Source organism: Lissotriton vulgaris, chromosome 4_1 (assembly GCF_964263255.1).
Source record: "Lissotriton vulgaris chromosome 4_1, aLisVul1.2, whole genome shotgun sequence".
Classification (NCBI taxonomy): Eukaryota; Metazoa; Chordata; class Amphibia; order Caudata; family Salamandridae; genus Lissotriton; species Lissotriton vulgaris.
Window position 1 is genome coordinate 1,802,921,188 of NC_141691.1, and position 23,363 is coordinate 1,802,944,550.

The 23,363-nt window shown below is 46.6% G+C and overlaps 1 protein-coding gene across 1 annotated transcript in view; it reads left to right on the forward strand.

Annotated features, from left to right (window-relative positions):
* LOC147724580 (fibrocystin-L-like) overlaps window positions 1–23,363 on the forward strand; it is a 1,106,658-nt gene that overhangs the window by 825,553 nt on the left and 257,742 nt on the right. The window contains exon 55 of the mRNA XM_086966124.1: window positions 3,841–4,003. Coding sequence (XP_086822250.1) covers window positions 3,841–4,003 — 163 coding nt within the window. The remainder of the gene's footprint in view (window positions 1–3,840; window positions 4,004–23,363) is intronic.

The following is a 23,363-nucleotide window of genomic DNA, read 5'->3' on the forward strand; positions in this document are numbered from 1 at the left end:
CTGTCAGCAATGTTCAAGCCGTGGGTGAAGGGAAAGGGATACTGTTCACATTATTTGGAGGTTTAGCGAATTGCAGAGAGACTACTTTGTCTTTGGTGACGTGGAAATAAAATGACACTTTGATATGTCATTGGGCGGTAGTTGAACACACTGACAAGATGATGCAGTTTAAAAAAAATAAAAACATCAGTGTCACTCGTTGCTTCTACTGAAGGCTTTTGCATGCTAAGAAGGATGAGTTATTGTGTTCACGGAGGCAGATATACAGCGTCTGGTGAGCTGGTGAGGACAGGAAACGTTCTTGACGTAGTCTGATGTTTGTAAGATCGTGTCAGCGTCTTGTTTGTAAGTCGTTAGCCTTTGGGAGCTAGTCAAAGGAAATAATGACCACAGAAGTTTAGTCTGACTTTAGTACGCAAATGACCGGAATAACAGTTTTGAACTGTTTGGTTTTGACAGTTTTGTTTTCGAGCCCACATACAGTTAAAATGCTGAAATCAGAACTTCATTATTGCCAGGTACCAAAGCAATCCTCTGAATAAGGACATGTAAAGGCCCACTGGAGGAGTTGCAAGTGGAAGGAGTTCTTTTTGGCAGTGAAGCTTGATGTAGGTAGAACTGATCCATGTGACTCTTAGGAAATACACCTCTTCAGTGTTGAGAACCAGCACATTTAAACCATTGATAGAGAGCATTCAAAGTCGAGGGCGCTTGCTTCCACCAATCCAATTAGTCTCATTGGGTCTCGCCCGCCGACAGCTCATGTGCTGTCCAACGGGAGTGGTTTTGTTTAAAATAAATGGATTGGAGCCAACTCATTGCTTATCATTCTTTGGAATCATTGTCATTCTTCTTTGCCTACTAACTGGCCAGCAGTTACTGGGCGTCACTTACTCTTTTTTTTTCTGTGGAGCATAGATTGATTCATCTTGATTAGTGTCCATCCGCTGCTTGCTGTGTGATTGTGATACTATTTCTTCTTCCCACCCTTTCTCTGTTTTCCCTTTCACTTTACAGAATGGAGGGGGGCATTTTCTTTGCTAGCAATAGGGCTCACAAAGTCCTTGCTACACCACTGCCGCCAACATACATTGCCACAAACAACACACATACTACAAACGCAAATCTGTTTCTATTATTTGGCTAGCACAAGGGACATATTTAAATAGTGCTGACACAAAATGGTTTATTTGATGTGGCTTATGATGCAATGGGGTATTGGGGACCGAGATACATAAACCTACATATTTTCAATTTCAGCCATATTGTACTAAATGAATTTGCCCAGAACACACATTTTGTAGTGCAGTGGCAACGCTGGGATTAGAAATACCACCCCCACCCCGTTTCCCGGGTCAGGAATTTAGTTACCGTGACACCTGAACTGAGAGGAATATCAGACTTGCGGGGTCACGCCCAGGCTGCCAGATGTCTCACTATCATGGGGATACAAAAGATCCAGGACGTCCCTGTGTGTGTGTGTGTGGCTCTGGGTGTGTGTGTGTAGTAGTAATTGCGGTCTGCTGAGCTCGTCCGTAGGGTACAATAGGTCTCACAGTTACAAAAGATTAAGCTAATGACAATGTAAATGACAATGACATTTATTTATCTGTATTCAAAACCAAATCATAAATACAAATTTTAACATTTACAATGCCAATAGCTCAAACTTTTCCAAAGGCGAAACCATTGCATTGTAAATGCTTGTTCTCTTTGCTTGCAGTAATGCACTAGTTTCTGTTTTATTACAAGGGATCTACAGAAAAGCTTTTTTGATGGTGCATTAAACTCCAGAAGGGCAGCGCAGAAGTTTTGATTAAATTTACAAATTTGCAAGAGCCTCACTTTGCAAAGCAGCTTCCTTACAGTTGCCATTGCCAGTGCCAATACGGACAGCACTACCCATTGGAAGCTGTAAGGACTACAAGTCATCATATCTGCAATGCCCCTGCTTGCAACTCGCAAGCCAGTGTAGGAATGCTTTTCAACCGCTCCTTCACGCATACAGAACTACATTGTTGCTGACTGCTGAGAGCAGATGTCAGCAATTTGCAAAATGGAATGAGTCTTTATTAAAAAAGCTTCAACTGTGCATTTGCACGCTTTGAGCATTGAGTGACCGACCAGAAGCTTCCCCATTGGACAGAGTCACAGTAGGCAATGTGACCCCCTTTCCTGCTCTCTGGCATTGCTGGCAGATTGTAAAGCAAATACTGAGTGAGGTCGCTGACTTCTTGCAAACCTTGGACTCCTCGGCCTAGATTTAATAACTCTTCTCCCAGGGCTTGAGTCACAACATTGATGCAATCCCAGTGCAAAGTGGTGGGATTTAGAAAGTTGCCTAAAGTTACACAAAGTAGTTATATCTGCTACTGTGGCCTACTTTGCATCAAAGGGGTGTACCATGGCTGGTGTTAGGGCATTTCTATGAAACTACCTTTGAGGTGTGATGCAAATCCATATCTAATAACCTTTGTAGACAGGAATGTGGACCAAAAGAATTACACCACCTCGAGACAGGCAGAAAAAGTGAAGAATATTATAAGTTCCACATTCTTCTAACTTTGTGCTGCACTGTACACCACGCATACAAAGTGAGAGAAGTATTAACACATAGCTTTGGTACTGGAATGGAACCCTTTTAGTACAAAACCTATGCATGACAAAAGACACACTCTTGCCCTGTGGTGCAAGGGTGTGTTCAGTTACGAACGGCATCCTGTAGTGAGAGAGAGGAACATTTTAGAAGCTGTGGCCCTGTTTGCTCTCTCACTTTCACGCAACACAGTGCAGCAACTTTGACTCTGTGAAAATGTATTTCATCTACCCCCTCGTTTGTGGCACCACTCAGTGAGGTGCACTGCTTATTCCTGCCTCATGATAAATATTGAGGCATGCCGTCTGCACCTCATTGGTCGTAACCTCCTTGTTCTTTGGCTAATGTATAAAAAGGGCTTTATAGGTAATTATCTACATATGTAGCTAATACAAATTTTGTATGTTCATATATTGCGTCTAACAATCCCTGCTTGACAATGAAAGATAGTTAGATGTACAAATCTGTGAGGCAAGATGCTGAGTCTGTTTGATTCTGTGTCAGAGTGACATTTCACAGCTTTGGTGCTGGGCTCCAAGAGGCGGGCAAGGACAAAGGGAGCTGTGGCACGTGCCTCATTTGGCCCCTCTCCATACACAGCAAGAGATGCCAGTGCTAATCATTACTGCGGTGTCTGGGCATGAGAGTGGCTTTCTTGCTGAGTTGCCGTAATTACAGATCAGCATAATGCTGCAATACGACCAGTGAAGTAGTGTGGCTCACTGGTTAGAGGCGGCAGACCTGAGAGCAGAGGACGGCCCGGGACCAGGGTTCGATTCCCGGCACAGCAGGTTTCTGGACCAGGGTCAGCGGACTCGATAATTCTCTCGCCTCGGTGCCCACTCTGATCAGCAATCACACTCGGCAACTCTGGGCATTAGCTTGCCTCATCTTCACTAACGGCCCCACCAGACCGCCAGGGATGCCTGGTCTCACCCTGGAGATACCCATTAAGGGACCATCTCTCAGGGAAGCCAGGAAGGGTTTCGCAGCGGTCGAAGCACCTTGGGACCCTCCGGGTAAGTAGTGCGCTATATAAATGCCTATACATTTACATACATTTACAGTGTGAAGAGATACTGTGTATTGTGTATCATTTTGATCAAAAATTTACATTTACATCACGTCACAATGATGGTTCTGTCAAATGTATTTACTCATTGTATTCACAAAAATGTCAATGCCTTAAGTTCTCATTTCTATTCCTGTCAATTGTGATAACGTTTTATATGTTCCTATTCTAGTGGCTGGACAAAAAACTCTTCGCATGAGGCGGGCTATTGCGGGGACATTGGATCCCACCATGACCAACATCAATGTTCAACTGATAGTTTATCAATGCTACTACAAGGACTGCATCGCCCCGCCGATGCAACCAACAAGGCAACCACCGTCTCAAAATATTGGGTAAGTACTCTATCCACAGCAATATAATAGGAGAAAAGAGAGTATACAATTGACTTACATTCACAACATAAAGTGCACATGTCATTTTCAATGATCGTTACATTTGTGAGCATGTTCGAATAGCTCTTCGATTCAACAGAATGCTTGTTAGGAGCAAAAGGCTGATGACGTAAAGAAGAATCGATGTAAGGTGGCGCATGCGGTCTCTGCACTCTAATAAATGACAGTGCCAATTCCATCCACATCAGATAGAATAATTTGCCTCTGTGTTGACAGTATGGACCCAGCTGCTTTTACAGTTTCATGTTCCTGGACTTGATAAGCCTAATCTTTACGTACCTGCCCATTGCCATGACAGAAAGCTACACACAGTCAAACACGTGATACAGATCCAATGGATAAAGCGGAAGTAAAATGAGATAGGAGGAAGAAAGCTGCAGAAGGTTAAAACATGCGCTAAAGACACTAAGGTCAACGAAACACTGCAAAGAAATGGGGCTAGACCCATAAACTAATGCAATGAAGTAACAAATAAAGCATGCGCAAGAAGACCGATAGGTCCCCCTTAAGCTTAGATCAAATCTCAGGTCAAGCAATTGTGCAATAATATACAGCTATTGGGCCTCAGTCACAAGGCCATCAACTGGATTTACCGTTGTAAGAATGTCACAAATCTAAGTTTCATGTCTGCTATCCTGACCTGACATCCTTGGCATGGGTCTTCCCCCAAACCTTTGGCCTTCACTCTTCTGGGTTTTCTGGATTTTTTATTGATGCTATTCGGACACTGTGCACTTTACCACTGCTAACCAGTGCTAAAGTGTGTGTGCTCTCTCCTTCAAACATGGTAAAATTAGAGTATACATAACTGGCATATTTAATTTACTTGGAAGTCCCTAGTAAATGGTAATACCTGCACCCAGGTCCTGTAAATTAAATTATTTTAATGGGCCGGCAGGCCTCATTGAGCCACACAGTAAAGTAGCCTTTTAAAACATGTCTCATGCTTGCCACTGCAGGCTTAAGTGCAGTTATAAACCATATTGACCTAGCAAAACAAAACTTTTGCCAGGCCAAAACCTTACTTAATAATGCATATAAGATACCCCTAAGGTAGTCCCTAAAGGCTCATAGGGCAAGGTGCAGTGTACTTAAAGTGTAAGACATATGTGAGTACATTTTACATTGCCTGGAAGTGAAAAACTCCTAAAGTTGTTTGTTCACTGTTGCAAGGCCTATCTTTTTCATTAACTAACATTGGGTTACCTTATTAACTTTAATAAGTGGTATTATTGGATGTGGGGCAGGTAGAGACATGCTGTGTACTCTCAAACGAATTGTAATTTAAAACCCTCTTTAATGGTGAAGTTGGATTTTACGTTGCAATTCTGAAAATGCCACTTTTAGAAGATTTCCATTTTTTTATAACCATTTGTGCTTTCTGCCAGTATCCTGTGTTCCATTCCACACACACAAGCTGGCACCACATATAAAAATTGGACCTGCAGAGTAACTCTTTAAAACACTCCTGGACCTGTGAAAATACCAGAAGAAGGACTGTCCTGCTGCCAGAGGACTGCCCGCTGCTTAGGACTTCCTCGAAGGAAGACTGGACCTGTTAACCTTTATCTCAGGCTAACTTGAGTGACTCCAAGATACAGCTGGCTGACCTCCTGTGTCAGCAACAGGGACACAACAAGCTCCAGAGGCCTTCCTGTAAAAGTCAAGCTAACTTGCTACACTGGATCTACCTGGACCTGCACTGGATCTGCCTGAGCTTTGCTAGCCTCTGCTAGAGTGAGTCCCTGATTCCTGAGAGGTACCACTCCAGGTTGTGGACCTTTGGCTGGCATTAGAGTGTACTCCTCCTTGTGCAGCTGAAGCTTCAACGGGACTGACAAAGTGTGTTAAAACCAGACACAGGTCCTCGCATCTCAGCCCCTTGCAGCTCCAAAGCGGTGCCTTCATTGGAGCTGATGCAGTGCGACATAACCAGATGCAGGATCTCTCCTCATGGATGAAGCGGAAGTAAATTGAGATAGGAGGAAGCAAGCTGCGGAAGGTTAAAACATGCGCTAAAGACACTAAGGTCAACGATACATTGCAAAGAATTGGGGCTAGACTCATAAACTAATGCAATGAAGGAACAAACAAAGCATGCGCAAGAAGACCGATAGGTACCCCCTTAAGATTAGATCAAATCACAGGTCAAGCAATTGTGCAATAATATACAGCTATTGGGCCTCAGTCACAAAACCATCAACTGGATATCTTGTTGTAAGAATGTCACAAAGGTAAGTTCCATGTCTGCTAAAGGGTCTTGTAAAGGGACACACTCCTTTCCATGTTCAGTACTTAAAGTCTGGATGGTTTACTACCTAAATATTGTGTGGGACATATTGATGTGCCAACACATTGTGAAAGTCTGTTTAGGTAAGTAAAGGTTTAGTTTACTTTACTCCAGTTATATTTACCTTGACAATATGTATTCATCTTGAAGGTATGTAGATGTGGAGTTAAGTACAGTACATCTATATTTACTTACCTTCCCATTAGTCCTTGATATTCAGGCTACTTTATTTTGGCACATCAATATTTACTCCTTGATATTCTGACACACAACCATCCAGATTTTACATAAAACAAAGTTGGTTACCTAGGAGCTGGAGATTAGTGATAGGTTTGGAATCTGAAGGCTGGTAAAGGGTGTCTGGTGGCAGGTGTAAGAATGAACAGTAATAGAGTGTACTGATGTGATGAAAGATGTTATGGTGCCGGTGGAATGTGTCTAAAGGGTCTGATGGCTATAGTCAAAAGTGCTAATTTTTTCTTGGGGCTCAAAGTAAGGGCCTGAGGGCTATTAGAGGAATTTTGCAGATTCTGTAAAATCAGCACAGATAGCCTGAGTGACAGCTGAGGTGCTCTTGAGGGCTGGGTGATAGAATCTTGGAACCAGTGGAGGAGATGTTAAGGGATTGGGGTTCAGGGTCTCTGAAGCCAGCCGATGGTCTTCGAGAAGTGATAGAGTAAATGTGAGGGTCATCTAAGGGCTTCTGAAAGTTAAGTATTTATCTCTCTGGCTGACTAATGGTCTCTTGGGTCCTCTGAGGAGCAGTAGAGGGTAAAATATGATGGGTTGTGGAAGGTAAGGGATGGTATTGAAAGACCTCAGCTCATTTGGAAGAGTTTGTTAGACCAAACTAGGGGTCTATAGTGAGTAACTGATGGATATTGGTTGGGCTGATTGTTTCTGATCATCTTTTTGTGGTCCCAGAGGACTGTCTGTAAGCTTGTAGAGGGTGCATTGGGACTGGCCAAGGGTCTTGAGGGCGGCCAGGTACTTACTTCTATTTGAATAAGGTGCAGCTTTGGGTCATACAGCATTGGGGGGGTCTTTGAAGGTAGCTGACACGTTGACTCCCATCTGATGGTATAAAAGCGCTAGCTGTGGTAATGTGTGAGCCAACAAACCATCTGTGATTTATATTTAGTGAACCTCTTAAAGGCTAGCTAAGAGTGACTAAGTGTAGTCTGCAGGATTCTAAACAATTTGCAGGGTAGACCCCCTGCAGCAGTCTGCTACTCCACACAATTAGAGAAGGCCGGTTCTCCCACCCCACTCTTTTTCCTGCATATACTGTTGGGGTAGAAAGACACCGAACATAGTCCTTTGCTCCTCTCTCAAACACACTCTCTAGGAAGAATGACTACATAGTCTCCCAACCTGCCTGTACGGATCAGGAGACTTCTTACTAGACGCCCCTGCCTCTATGGTTGACATTCTTCTACTACTGATGCCTCTATGGTTGACATTCTTCTAATACTGATATATTCCAGACCTGACATCCTTGGCATGGTCTTCCCCCAAACCTTTTGCCTTCACTCTTCTGGGTTTTCTGGATTTTTTATTGATGCTATTCGGACACTGTGCACTTCACCACTGCTAACCAGTGCTAAAGTGCGTGTGCTCTATCCTTCAAATATGTTAAAATTAGAGTATACAAAATTGGCATATTTAATTTATTTGTAAGTCCCTAGTAAATGGTAACACCTGCACCTAGGTCCTGTAAATTAAATGCTACTAATGGGCCGGCGCCCTCATTGTGCCACACAGTAAAGTAGCCTTTTAAAACATGTCTCATGCTTGCCACAGCAGGCTTAAATGCAGTTATAAACCATATTGACCTGGCAAAACAAAACTTTTTCCAGGCCAAAACCTTACTTATTAATGCATATAAGATACCCCTAAGGTAGTCCCTAAAGGGCAAGGTGCATTGTACTTAAAATGTAAGACATATGTGAGTACATTTTACATTGCCTGGCAGTGAAAAACTCCAAAATGTTGTTTGTTCACTGTTGCAAGGCCTATCTCTCTTATTAACTAACATTGGGTTACCTTATTAACGTCAATAAGTGGTATTATTGGATTAGCGTCAGGTAGAGACATGCTGTGTACTCTCAAACAAATTGTAATTTAAAACCCTCTTTAGTGGTGAAGTTTGAATTTACGTTTCTGAAAATGCCACTTTTAGAAGAATTGCATTTTTTTTATAACCATTTATGCTTTCTGCCAGTATCCTGTGTCCCCCCCCCCACACACACAAACAGGCTGGCACCACATATAAATGTTGGACCTGCAGAGTAACTCTTTAAAACACTCCTGGACCTGTGAAAATACCGGAAGAAAGACTGTCCTGCTGCCAGAGGACTGACCGCTGCTTAGGGCGTCCTTAAAGGAAGACTAGACCTGTTAACCTTTATTTCAGGCTAACCTGAGTGACTCCAAGATATAGCTGGCTGACCTCCTGTGTCAGCTACTGCGACACAACAAGCTCCAGAGGGCTTCCTGCAAAAGTCAAGCTAACTTGCTGCACTAGATCTATCTGGACCTGCACTGGATCTGCCTGAGCTTTGCTAGCCTCTGCTAGAATGAGTCCCTGATTCCTGAGAGGTACCACCCTAGGTAGTGGACCTTTGGCTGGCATTAGAGTGTACTCACCCTTGTGCAGCTGAAGCTTCAACGGGACTGAAAAAGTGTGTTAAAACAAGACACAGGTCTTCGCATCTCAGCCCCTTGCAGCTCCAAAGCGGCGGCTTCATTTCCTTTTCTACTGGTTTTTGTTCTCTAGTGTAATTTTATTTATTAATACATACTGGGCCTGATTCACAAAGGCACTTTTTGGTATTCACAAATGCAGTTATGAATAGTATCCTCAGTACGGCGGATGTTCTGCACTCAGAGCTGAAATTCCTCACTCGGGTTGGAATCTCCGCACTAGGGGCTGAATTTCCACACTCAGGGTAGAGCACACCACAATGAAATACTGGGGCAGACAAATTGCAGTATGAATCCTACGTCTGTTCCTTATGTGCGTGTGCAATTCTTGTAAGAAACATCAGAGGTTAGCAACATGTGACTAAGCACCAGAATATGCAATGAGTGAACAGCGCAAGTAATTTGGAGGAACAAAAAACAACTCCAAGCGCTCGGGATCGCCTTCCAGCTATTATCACTGTTCACTGGCAGTCTACGTCGCCATCAACATAAACCTTTGCCCAAGAGTAACCAGATCTACAACCACATCCACTTTGAATCACAAGGCCACTCTTACTTCACTTACCTTCACAAGGATCCTGGAGCGGAAGGACGACCCTGCCGACATCTTTGTTGCTGCTTTGCCTGTCGGTGCAAACGCCTGGCTGATCCAAATGCTTGGCTGGATCTGATGCCCGTCCCAAAGCGTGGCTGGACCCAATGCCTAATGTAGAGGGCAGTGCTTCGTCTTGGTTTTGAGAAGCTCTGCTCGGCTCCCAGTGAGCCATTGAGCGAGGTCACGGAGCAGCACATTGGAGCTGGGGACTCGCCACGGATGACGGAGCGGATTCCCCCCTTCGGCTCCCTACGGTCTATCGCTCACGCTACGAGCTGCAGAACTAACTGGCGAGGCGTAGCCTGGATTCCAAGCACGTCGGAGAAGCATCCGCACCTTGGGCGGCCCCCAGCGGTCCATCAGCACCAACTCTGCCTGGCGATCCCTTCCCCCCCAGACCGGAGAGTCGAGCGGGGGTCGGACTGCTCACCTCGGCCCCAGCTCTTCACCGCACATCAGTCTCTGCTAGGGTGGAGCCGCCGTGGAGCCCTATGCCGGAGCTCGGCTGTGTGCCTCGAGCTTGGGTTCTTGGTGTGTCAGCAGCCCTCGGCGGCACCTAGAGCAAGTGGTATCCTGCTGGCGCCCAGGAGTGCTCGGAACCATCCCAACACGGACCCATCCCCTTTTTTTTTTCCTGCATATCGTCGAGGAGGCCAACGGTCAGGACCCACATAACATGGTGACTCGCTCCTGATTATCGGCACGACCACGCCCCCTAATGTGTTTTATCTGAATAACAAGGAAAATATGTCATTTGACTATCAAGGATGCCCCTTCTCAAAATACCTGCATGAAGAGGGTAAACACCGTGATTTTGCCCCCTCGCTTTATTGAAATCAAGGTCCATCATACTTCAATGGCTCTAATCAATCATCTCAAATGAATCTGCTCCAGATACAGCCTCAGACATTTCCCTAGGATTGAGGTATTTGTATTTTTGCGCTATCCTCTTTGTTTTGTCACCTTACTGTTTCTTTTTACCTAATCACTAGTGATTCCGTTGTTTTCCTCTCCCTCTAAAATGGCCGTGGGCTAATTTTTTACTCTTTATAGGTAACATTCAAAGGTCTAGCTAATATCTACGTCTAAAAACTCAGCCATCTTAGCCTGTCTATCTCCTCCCCTTGTAAGGAAACCAACAGAGGACTACCTAGTATTCCTTTCTCAGAAGTCAGCCATCTTAGGCTGACTTACTTTTCCACTTGTATGGAAACTAATAGTAGACTCCCTTTTATCTGCTTCTAACAATTCATCCCCCCTGCCCCGTCTCCCCCTAGCCCATTAGTAACTATTCTCACCCGCTGTATCTGACCTTTTGGCTTCTAACCTTTTCGCTTCCATCTTTCCCTCCTCCCCCTCACCCTTTCTTAGAACCCCTTTAGGCCCCAACATCCCAGCGTCTCTTTGGTGCTTCCTCTCCTCCTCCTACCTGCCCACTCATACCATGGAACTCAAAGGCACTCACACACACAACATAATCTATCCCCCTGGCCTCTCAAAGAAATCGGCCAAACAGTTCAAACACAACTTCATCAAATCACACACCGAAACCCTCTTCGCTGATCCTTACTTCTCACCACGCAACGGACACTCATCAACAACATCATCTTTCACACTAAAAGGAGAGCACAATAGAGGAAAGCACTCCTAGCCACCTTTTCTATTTCCTCCACAAAAAAAATGGCACACGGTCTAGCTATCTATATTGCTCCTTCCCAACTCTTTCAAGCCACAGCAACAATCACTATCTATAACAACGGTACCATCCTCATACAAGCCACTGACCGTAGTTTAAACCTCCTAGACAACATCTTCCCCATCATTAAAGAACAAGTGGACAAACCGCATACTGCTTCACTACCCACCTACACCCACACCAACACTTTTTAGGGATGGTATAGTCCTATCCCTCCCTCCTGTCCCTCTCACCCGTCCATCTCAGGCTTCTAATTCTTCTGATTCTTCCGCGACCCCAGCTACCCGGACCTCCACCTCCTCTCATACACCTAGTAGCACCACACCGAAACAGCTCACGCTCCCCCTTCCCATCATGGCCGAGACCACTTTTGCACTTCACATTTCTACGAATACCACTCTAGGCCTGACCATAGCTCTCCACCCCTCCCTCCCCCTCTATCCCCCTTCATCATCTCTCCCTCTCCCCCCAATCCAGTCACACCTCACAACACCACAACCAACATTGACTTCCTTCAGCTCAATCTTTCCCCCTCCAACTCGACATTTTCTAATTACTTACCCCCATTAGCAACGGAACCCACTTCGGGAACCACCATAGCTCACCCCCCTTCCCCCACTCGCAATACCACACCCTTCAAGGACTCTACACACGCCAACCAGCCCACCAAAGCTCAGTCCCCTGAACACCATGATCCACCTCTCGACTTCTCAGACACCAGCACACCCTCTGAACAACCAATGCCTCCTTCCACAGCTCTCACTCCTGCCCACCGACATGGCAAACCCTCTATCCAGCCATTTACATCACTATCCCCACCACACACACACAGCTACACAGTCGAACGCTTGCACTACCGGTACCAGCACATACACCCGACCAGCCGACAATCCATACACACACACTCATCGCATCACCCCCCCCCCCATCATAACCACAGCAGACAATAGATCGAATGAGATCATGTCCAAACTTCATCTAATCAAAGAGGAGCTCCACGCTTTTAAAGTCATGCTATCGAGCCAGTCATGGCTCCCAAGATCCTACAGAACCAACATTCCCAACAAATCCCCCACGCACCCCCACTGCTCCACCAAACACATTGCTCCTGGGTGGATATCAGTACCATCCCGTAACCCACCCTCACGCCCATCTCATACCAACAACTACCTCTCCAAGACCGATCTTCTCTCTCTCCTGCTCTCCTACGAACTGGTCCTTACGACCCCCAATCCCCTCACACACATGCCCATCCCCTCTATCCTCGCAAACCCTCACAGGCCCTCAACTCACAACAATAGAGAAATCATCTTCAATAATCTCTGTAAAGTCCCAGGAACACACTTCTTCCCCCGCCACCCCACGTCTTAAATGCACACTCCTGAATTGCAGATCGGCATCGAAACACGCCACTGACATAGGAGACCTCATTACCTCGACTAACCTTGACCTCATAATTCTCACTGAAACATGGGTTACAGACTCTTCCTCGCCCCTCATCGACATTTTGGTTCCCCCTAACTATACCCATTATCAGACTAGACAGGTCTGGAGGCAAGATTGGAGGTGGTATTGCATGCATACACCGAAGCAACATCAACGTAAACAGAGCCATACCCTTGTTTCTCCCTTCCTGTGAATACATCCGCCTCGACATCAACAGTAATGGTAAACCTGTCTGCTCGCTCCACATCATCTATCACCCACCTGGCGACAACCTCCTATTCACAGAACACCTCATGGACCTGATCACATCACTCACCGGTCGACGAAATACACAAATGTTCCTGGGCGACTTTAACCTCCACTGGAATGACCCTAACAACACAGTGGTCAACAGCCTTAAAAACTTCCTCATCGCCTTAGACCTCAACCAACTGTGCAATAGCCCGACACACAATAAAAGCGCAATCCTAGACTTAATAATCTCTAAGACCGATTCCACCCAGCTGGAATTGATCCTCCCCTGTGATTGGTCTGACCATCACATCATCATCTTCCTCATCAAGGAAACAATCAAACTGATCTCGGCCCAAGCCACAAAAATTAAAGTGTGGAAAAGAGATTGGAAAAAGCTCAACACAAACACGTTACCCACCTCTAGCCAAAATCTACTTCTACCCCCTGCTGGAACTTCCAACGTAATTGACCTCAACAGCCACTACCTAAATTCCATTACCTCGATAATTAACCATTTGCTCCCCTGCAACTAAAGAGAGTCTCCACAAAAGACTCTAAACCCTGTTTCAACGATCTCCTCAACGAGGACAGACGTTCTCTCAGAACTGCCGAACGCAACTGGAGATCAGTACCAACCGCCAAGCTCCACTCAAACTCTAAAACGAAAGAGAAATGCTTATTTTCGAAAGCTCAAACGCACCAAAGCAGACTTCTTTAGCCAACAACTCGACCAGGCAAGAAATCAACCCAAAAAACTTTTTGAATTAATCAAAACGCAATCCAAGGACTAACCTCAACGGCCACAAGATCTAACTCACCCACAACCAACATGTGAGTACTTTTCTAACCTATTTAACCTAAAGACTGAGAACATCAAGAAAGATCTCCTCAAGTACCCAATATCTCACTCTTGCCCCCTCACCAAAACCTCCCCCCTACCCCCAAACGCTTCTCAACAAATCCTATCAAAGTTTACCGTAAAAAACAACGCAACATGATCATACTTCTACACCTATTCTGAAAAAGCTATAGGCAAATTTCTCAGTGCACTGAATCCTTCCAATCACCTCACTGACCCTCTTCCCGCAAATGCGGTTAAAGATCTTACACCTATGCTACTACCCCTATGGACCAAGATCATCAACAGTTCACTTCAACAAGGCTGCATCCCTGACTCCCTAAAGGTGGGGCAGGTGTCTCCCATCCTCAAGAAACCCACTGCTGACCCCACAGACCTTAACAACTACCGCCCTATCTCCAATATTCCCACCCTGGCCAAACTTCTGGAAAAAGGTGTTCATCACCAACTGACAAAACATATCGATCACTTTAACCTCCTTAATAAACGCCAATCCGGCTTCTGTGCAAATCACAGCATGGAATCAGCCATGACACACATCATTGATGATGCACTGCAAGTTCTTGATCAAAACGAAGCATGCCTCGTCATCCTACTAGACCTCTCCTCAGTGTTCGACACGGTTAAACACGAACACTTGATAGATCTGTTGAAACACAGAAAGGGTCTCTCAGGATCAGTGCTTAATTGGTTTAGCTCTTTTCTGCATAACCGGACTCAAGTTCAACAACACCCTGTCCCAAACAGATCCTGTTACGCTAGGAGTCCCACAAGATTCCTCGTTATCCCCTACTCTCTTCAACCTATTCATGGAACCACTCACGATCTGCTTCAAACAGCCAACGTGCAATTTCACATGTATCCTGACGATACCCAACTTTACCTCAAGATCAATACCTTGGATGACATTAGCTTGCTTAACATTACTCTTAAGACCACGCAAACATGGCTGGCAGTGAATCACCTCAAACTGAATGCGTTAAAAACTGAATTCCTCCTTATCGCCCCACCCGCCAAAGTCCCCACATGCACAATTTGATTAAAAACCTCACAGCACTCGATGTTCAACCTAACATTATGGATTCGGCGAAATCTCTGGGTATAACTCTGGACTGTAACCTCAATATGCAGAAGCATATTAGCAATACAACAAAGGGAGCAAACTTTCAGATCAATATACTAAGGAAGCTGAAGCCCTTCCTACCTCCCAGTGACTTCAAGTTAGTGGTTCAGGCTCTAGTTCTACCTCGATTGAACTATGGAAGCGTCTCGTTATGCGGTCTCCCCAAAGCCACCACAGCTCCTCTAAGAGCCTCCACCAACGCGGCAGCAAGACTCATTACTGGCTCGAAAAGAAGGGCCCACATCTCCCCTGATCTAAAAAAACATTTGAAGCCAGAATCCACCTGAAAATAGCTTGCATGACGCACAAGGCCTTACATCATAATGCACCCAGTTATCTCACACAAAAACTCACAATGGAGGGGAGTGGAGAAGTGTGGCTCAATGGTTAGAGCGGCAGACCCTGATGCAGAGGTCTAGCCTGGGACCAGGGTTCAATTCCCTGCCTTGGCGGGTCTTGGGCTCAAAATTCCACGGACCTGATAATTCTCGCCTTGGTGCCTATTCCAATCATGGAGTCCCACTCTGCAACTCTGGGCAATAGCTTGCTTAATCTCCACAATGGACCCCACAACTCTAAGGATGCCTGGCCTCCACCTTGAGGGTGCCCAGGAGTGGACACCTCACAGGGAAAGCCAGGATTGGTTCCACAGCGGTATTCGTACAAGCACCTTGAGACCCTTGCGGGTGAGTAGTGCGCTATACAAGTATCAATTAACATTTACAATATCTGGAGGGTCAAGATCAACAAGAAGTGCAGAAAACCTCCTTCTGAAGCCACAAAAATTCAATAAGAAAAAAATGTATACTTGTTCCTTTTCAGGAATGGCACCCAGGATATGGAATGCCCTTCCACCAGAAATACGACTGAACCCCTCCACCTCTTCCTTCAAACTGGAAGTAAAAGGCATCCTCATGGCAAAATTTACGTAAACATAGACTCACTTGACTATGAGAACCCTTACTCCACTCATCTTACCTATCATTCTAACCAATTTTTGCTACTACCATGTTCCACATGGTTCGCCCTTGCTGTGCACCTCACTGCTTTGCTTTTTATCCTACCCGTCAACCTACTCAATTTTTGTCACTACCATGATCCTCATATTTCACCCTTGCTGTGCACCCCACTGCTTGGCTTTTTATAGGTTAACAGCCTGATTCATGAAGCAAAATTGCGCTCGCAATAGCTGCGAAAATGCTATCGCGGGCGCAATTTCCCTAATCGGTATTCACCACGATTATAGCGAAATCGCTAACACAGAATTGCGAAATCGCAAAAAGATTCGCAGAATCCCGGCAGTAGACCATTTGCGAATCGGAAATAGCGAGAAATCACGGAATCTGCGAAAATATTAGCGAAATGGCAATATCATCGCAATCGGGATTCATGAAATATCGCAATTAGCGAAAAACCCCAAAATCGCAGTTTGCGAGGCGCAATTTAAGGACAATCCAAAGCAGGTGGTAACCATCAAACCCATAGTAAAAAATGCCAGGAATGTACATGGTGGTCAGGCGGCGAAGGCTACAGTGAGCAGCACGGAGGAGACGCAGAATCCAGGACAGGATATTCCGCCAGCGGGTCACCGTGCTGGGCCAAACCAGAGAGCAAATATACGCAAAGTACCGCCTGAATGGGGCAATGATCATCAAGCTAATTCAGGACCTTGACCCCCTGATGCAGCACCCAACAAGGCTGACCAATGCCGTGCCAACACATGTCCAGGTATTGTTTAGCCTGCACCTCCTGGCCTCCGGGAGCTTCCAGGGGATAGTTGCGGCTGCTGGGGGGATATCCCAACCCACCATGTCCCGCTGCCTAGGGAGTTACCTTGACGCAATGCTGACCCAGCTACACAACCACATCAAATTTCCAACCAGCCAACAGGATTTGGATGAGACCAAGCTTCAATTCTACAATGTTGCCCATTTCCCACACGTGATAGGATGCATTGACTGTACCCACATCCACATCTGCCCACCAGCTGCAACGGAGTACATGTACCGCAATCGCAAGTCCTACCACTCCCTCAACATCCAGATGGTCTGCAATGCTAAGACATACATCACGGACATAGTGGCACAGTACCCGGGGAGTACACATGTAAATGTAGGTATACTTATATAGCGCAACCTGTCACCACAAAGGGCATCCTGGCGCTTGCCTAGGGAACCCGTCCTGGTATTCCCCTGTGAGAAGCCCCGACAGGGTGTCCACAGGGTGAAAGTCAGGCATCCCGCCGCGAGGGGCCGTTGTGGAGATTAAGCAAGCTATTGCCCAGAGTCGCAGAGTGTGAACCCGTGAGTCGAGGAGGCACCCGGACGAGAATTATCGAGTCCGTGGAATTTTTAGCCCAAGACCCGCCGGGGCGGGGAATTGAACCCTGATCCAGGACCGATCTCAGATTCCGGGTCTGCCGCCTCTAACCCCTGAGCCACACTTCTCCACATGACTCATTCATATTCCGGCACAGCGGCCTCCACACACGACTGGCCAGGGGAGACTTCGGGGAAGGACAGCTACTTGGTAAGTACACTTTGCCCACAATGTCACACAATGTCACACTGCGATGAAGTAGCTGCGCTGCACAGGCACTCACCCTCTGCTCCTCTCATTCAGGTGACAGTGGCTACGCCCTGCGTGAATACCTCCTCACCCCATACCTCAACCCTGCTACACCACAGCAACGGCGTTACAATGTATCACACATACGCACAAGGAATTGCATTGAGAGGACTTTTGGGCTACTGAAGAGCAGATTCTGCATACTTCACAAGACAGGTGTGGCCATGTACTACAGTCCTGATGTGTGCTGCCGCATTGTGGCTGTGTGTGCAATACTACACAACATTGCTACCAAGCGCCGGATACCTGTAGACATCTCTGGCAGTGAGTCGGAAGGGGACGACCGGCCACCTGCACATGTGCGCCATGCACGCGGGGAGAACCCAGCTGAAGGCCACAGACGCCGCAACCACATCACAGTGAACAGTTTCTAGTGCACCCACTCCCCTCACCCAACAAATCACAATTGCATGCAAATGGAAAAAATGACAGGACGCCAATGTATGATGCAAGAATAAATATTATTGTTGGATTCACAATAATAGTGTTAAGTTGCCATCCTTCCTATGCAATCAGTATTGCCCCATACTGCTGCGTCCAAAACACAGGACAGGCTTGTAGTGTCAGCATGTCCCTGCAAAAGTACATGTAACTCAGGTGCGCCTCCGGCGCACAGCACCCAAGCGCCTCTCTGGCTCCTCCTCTGCCACCACACGTGACCCTGCAGTGGGCCTGGTGCTACGCGTAACACCGCAACCTGTGAGGCAGACAGGCTGCTCACACTGGAGGTGCCCTCGCTGGTATCGTCCCCCCCGACATTGCCTGGTAGAGTGGGATGGAGTGCCAGTACGGCAGTGGTGACGTGCTCCAACACTCTGGCCACATCCTCACAGCATTGGATTAACTGCTGCTGCTGCGCCAGGGACCGTCGCGAGAGCTGAGACGTCGCATTCCCTATCACATAGTTGAATCTGGTATATGCGGACAGCAGTGTCAGTAGCTGCCGGTGGCGGCGGCGGGCGGTGTTGCGCTGCGATATTAGCGCAGCAGTGTTGGCCTCCATGGCTGCCGTCATGCGGTCCATCCTCTCTGCCACATTTGCCACATTGCAGCCAATGTTATGTAGCTGCATTTGTATGGCCCCTTGCCGGCGTGCCTGCAGCTGGTGAATGCGTAGCATTCTACGCTCAATGCTCATGCTCGTCACGCGCACATCCATCCCCCTCCTGCCGCTGCGTGCATTGTTCTGCAGGCGAGCCCTGCCATGCCTGCTCTGCTGGCTGGCCACAGTGGGTGGGCGCTGTGTCACCGCAGTCGCTGGACCAGATGTGAAGGCTCCAGCTGCTGGTGGAGTTGAGGTAGGCAGAGGTGCTGTGCCTGATGGTGGAGGCGCAGATGCTGTGGGCCTGGCTGCGGGGGTAGGTGCTGCGCCTGATGGTGGAGGCGCAGATGCTGTGGGCCTGGCTGCGGGGGTAGGTGCTGCGCCTGTTGGTGCAGGATGTGTTGGTGACGGCACCTCCTCGGCATCCTCTGGTTGCTCGTCGATGAGCAGCCTCTCACTGTCGCTGCTGTCTGCGCCACCTGTGAGGGGAAGTGGACGTTCATTAGTTGCATGTATCTGTCACACGTGCAGTTGCTACATGCATGCTGGATGACATTCCCTGACTGGCTGTGGCATTGCGTACTTTGGGACCTGTCTGGCTGCATTGGGGTACTTGTACATTTTGGGCAGACTACATGTCCCACAATGCTTTAGGGCATTACCTAATGTGCATGGATGGCATGACTTTGGAACATTATGGGAGGCTATAGGGTCATGGCCATTGATAGGGGACAGGGTCGCAGTCGCATGCCACTTACCTTGGCTCTCTTGGGTGGGGCGGGATGAGTCCAATCTGGTGACCCCAATGCACGCCTCGGGCTCTAACGTATCCTCAACGCGGTCCTCCATGGGGGTGTCCGGAGGGACTGTAGGTTATCCCCCTCCAGTGGCCAGGGTCTCGCCCAGCCTCTCGGCCACCGTCTCCTTGGCACGACCTCGGAGGTCGTACCACCTCTTTTTGAGTTCTTCCAGTGACCTGTGTGCCACGCCCACGGAGTTCACTTTGGCCACTATCCCGACCCAGATTCGCCGTTTCTCCGGCTCAGGCACCCTCCTTGATTCTCTCCCAAACAGTTTTGAGTGGTTGTCAACCACCCCATCAATGAGGTGCTCCAACTCCTGTTCGGAGAATTTCATTTTCCTCATGCGCCCGTTGTTGCTGCGCCCTGGTACAGCCTCCTCTGCCATTGCTGCAGTGAGATTGGGTGTGGAATAGCAAGTTTGCTGGAGTCCTGGTAGGAGCTGAGTTAGTTGCTGCCTCCAGGTCTGCCTCACTGTTGTGAATGGGGGTGGGAACTGGCTGCTTCCTGGTTGTGATGTCATCACTGTGCTCGAAATTTGACTTCCCGTTTTCCCAATCTCGCGATTTTGCGATCTCGCATTTAGCGATCTCGCAATTAGCGATATCGCTATTTGCGATATCGCAATTCCTACACGGATGTTGCAGAAAAATAGCGATTATTCTGCGATTTCCGTAACTCGCAAACGCTTTTTGCGGCCGCGTGCGAATTGCATTATTTTCATGAATACCGATCTGCGATTTCTAAATTGTGATTCGCTGTTAATCGCAATTTGAAAATCGCAGATTTCGGTTTTCATGAATCAGGCTGATAGTCTTTATGGTCGGTTCCTTTTATTTGATGTTTCCATCAACAATGTATTTCCATCACCCTTCAGACTGACCGATCCGGTTCTGCACCTTATTTGATATGTCTTTCTAACTGTGATTGTCTTTGCTGCTATTCATTATGGTCCTGCTTATCCTTAATGTTTGATTTATCCTTTGTTTTTATTAAGCTTTCTGTTGTTATTCTTTTGTTCCTGTTAATTTTATTGTTTGAGTTGTCTATACACATTTACTGTAAAGGGCTCTGATACCCGCAAGGGTCTTGTTCGCGCTCTATAAAACTTTCAAATAAAGAAATGTGAGGGGGTCTAGGGTTGACAATTAGCTACCTCCGAATCCAGAAAAACGGTCATGCATGCCCTCATCATTAGCGGTCTGGACTACGGCAATGCCCTCTTCAACGGAATCAACCAAAAACTCCTTTGCAAGCTCCAGGTCCTCCAGAACGCCACAGCCAGACTGATCCTAGACATTCCCCGGAACAACCATATCACCCAACACCTCTGCAATCTCAACTTGCTCTCCATTGAAAGAAGAAGAACCTTCAAGCTCCTCACACATGCATATGAGGCCCACTAGAAATATCGGACTAGCTTACCTGAACAACCGCCTCTCCTTCCAGGCACCCAAGAGAAACCTCCAATCAGTCCACCTCTCTCTGGTCACCATCCGACGCATCCACAAGACCGGAACAGGTGGAAAGTCCTTCTCCTACTCCACAGCCAGGACCTGGAACAACCTCTCCCTCCATGTCCGGCAAAGCCCAACACTGCTCCAGTTCAGGAAGGACCTTAAGACCTGGTTCTTCAGATAACCCCAGCACCCAACAGAGCCACCCACCCCTAGCATTACGAGACCCTCACAGGTGAATAGCTGCCCTTTTCAACCCCCTGATTGACTGACTGTTTGATTGATTGATTGAGCTATATTGGGAGTAACTTGGAGGGGTTATTGAGATGGACAACACCCACCCCTAAAACAGTTTAGGAAGAGTATTATCCTACGAATTGCAAGGACAAATTAAAAACATTTCATTGAAGATATATTATTATAAGAAGGACTTATCTGTCCTGCATTGTGTTCCAAAACCTGTTCAAATGTGAATTTTAGTCACAAGTCAAAGCCTCAATTCAAATCCCACATTTCAAATACTGTTTCAAACATTTCACACTCACCTGTAAATATGTTTACCATCTTCCCACCCAGCTGCACCAGAATGCTGTTAGCTCAACGGGATATCAAAGCCAGGATGAATACATAGAAAATGAACAAGCAGATACAGACTCTTTCAGACCTTTCAACATGTCAATGAATGTGGTTGTAGTTTTGCTACTTATCATGAAGACTATGAGGAAGAGGGGAGCTGAGATGATATTCAGGCATAGGATCAACATGTTTGGGATGTCTACCTAAGATTTATTCTCCAGATTCTGTTTCCCCCATGATGTCATTTTAGACATGGTTTCTGAATCGGAGCAGGTTCTTGATTCTGAGACATCACAGCTTATGTGAAGATCTTAGCAGCTCTGCATTCCCTTGCTACTGGTCCTGAACATTGCCTGCAGCAGCTGTCATGATGTATCAAGTCTAGGCATTGAGTGAGTGAGTGATGGCATTATGAAAAAGATGGAGATGTACAGGTCTGTTGAAAATCTCTTATTTCCCCTTACATCTAACACATGTAATCTTTGCTTTATTGGGATACACAAACAGCAAACAATCAGACATTCTCTATGGGCATCAGGTACCTTGCTGTGTGTGACTCATTTTCACTTTTGCAATGGATCTTACAAACAGGTGTGACATGGGGATGACAGACAGTGATGACTGCACATTACTCACTCTACATTGTAGGTGCAATAGATGACAACAAATCACAAAGGCCATACTGGTGTAATCAATTGGAGCATTAAGTCAGCAATGGTGCCATGGTTGTCTTTGGTGTGGATCTAGTGAGGTAATGGTTGATTAAAATGAGGGGATATGAGCTATTGTTCTGTGGAGAGTGTAGTAGGATGGATGGGTAGTATGACACAATTGTTACAAACTACCCTCTCTATCAAACTCTAAATGGATTATGTAATATACCCTGACAGTACTGAATGCAGCAAGGTAACCTGCTGTGCTGAGTAGTGTGAAAGGATTAGAATCAAAATTAACATATTTGTACAGGATTAGCAACATATATGCTATCTGTGTGCAGCTTCTGTTATGGCACTATAGATACAGTACTTTGACACATACACCACGGAGCCAGCGCTACGGTGTCATGACCAGGATTGTGTCTGGTCAAAAAGGTACTCCTTCTTGCACTCAACAAAAAAGTAAAACGTTATAAGGATATGTGTGTGTGAGGCTGAATGCTTCACACTTACAAATTATAAGTAATGTGTATATATTCATTTATGTCACTTCTTTCTGCCTAGTTTGGGGTTGAACTACAATTAGCTGATAAGGAGTATATGGCACCCAGCGACGGCCCGTGGAGGGAGTTACGGTGGGGCAGGAGGGCGGGGAGGGGGAGGGGCAGGGCGGAGGTTGCTAAAAACCGGCATATGGATAATTGCAGGTAAGTAACCAATTTAATTAATAAAACGAATTTCGTAGTGCGCCTTGCATCGCAAAATGCAATGCAGTGTGAGCTACGAAATTCGTTTTATTAATTAAAATGTTTACTTACCTGCAATTATCCATATGCCGGTTTTTAGCAACCTCCGCCCTGCCCCTCCCCCTCCCCGCCCTCCTGCCCCACCGTAACTCCCTCCACGGGCCGTCGCTGATGGCACCGATTGATTTGTAAATGGTTGGCATTCTCTTCTAGTATGTCATTTGCTCTCTTGTTGTCTTATTTTTTGCTATATCATGTCTGGTGTATTTGCTGCAATCTCCGCCCTGACTGTAGAGTCTCCTGCCTGGGGCCCTTCCTGCACAAAAGCAATCCTGCATGCAATGCAGGCACCCTCGTTCCATGGTTCAAGAGTGCCTGTGTTGGCACTGGGCTCCCAAAAGGGTGCTAATTCAGGGAGAAATGCAGGAATGTGCTGTATTTCCTTA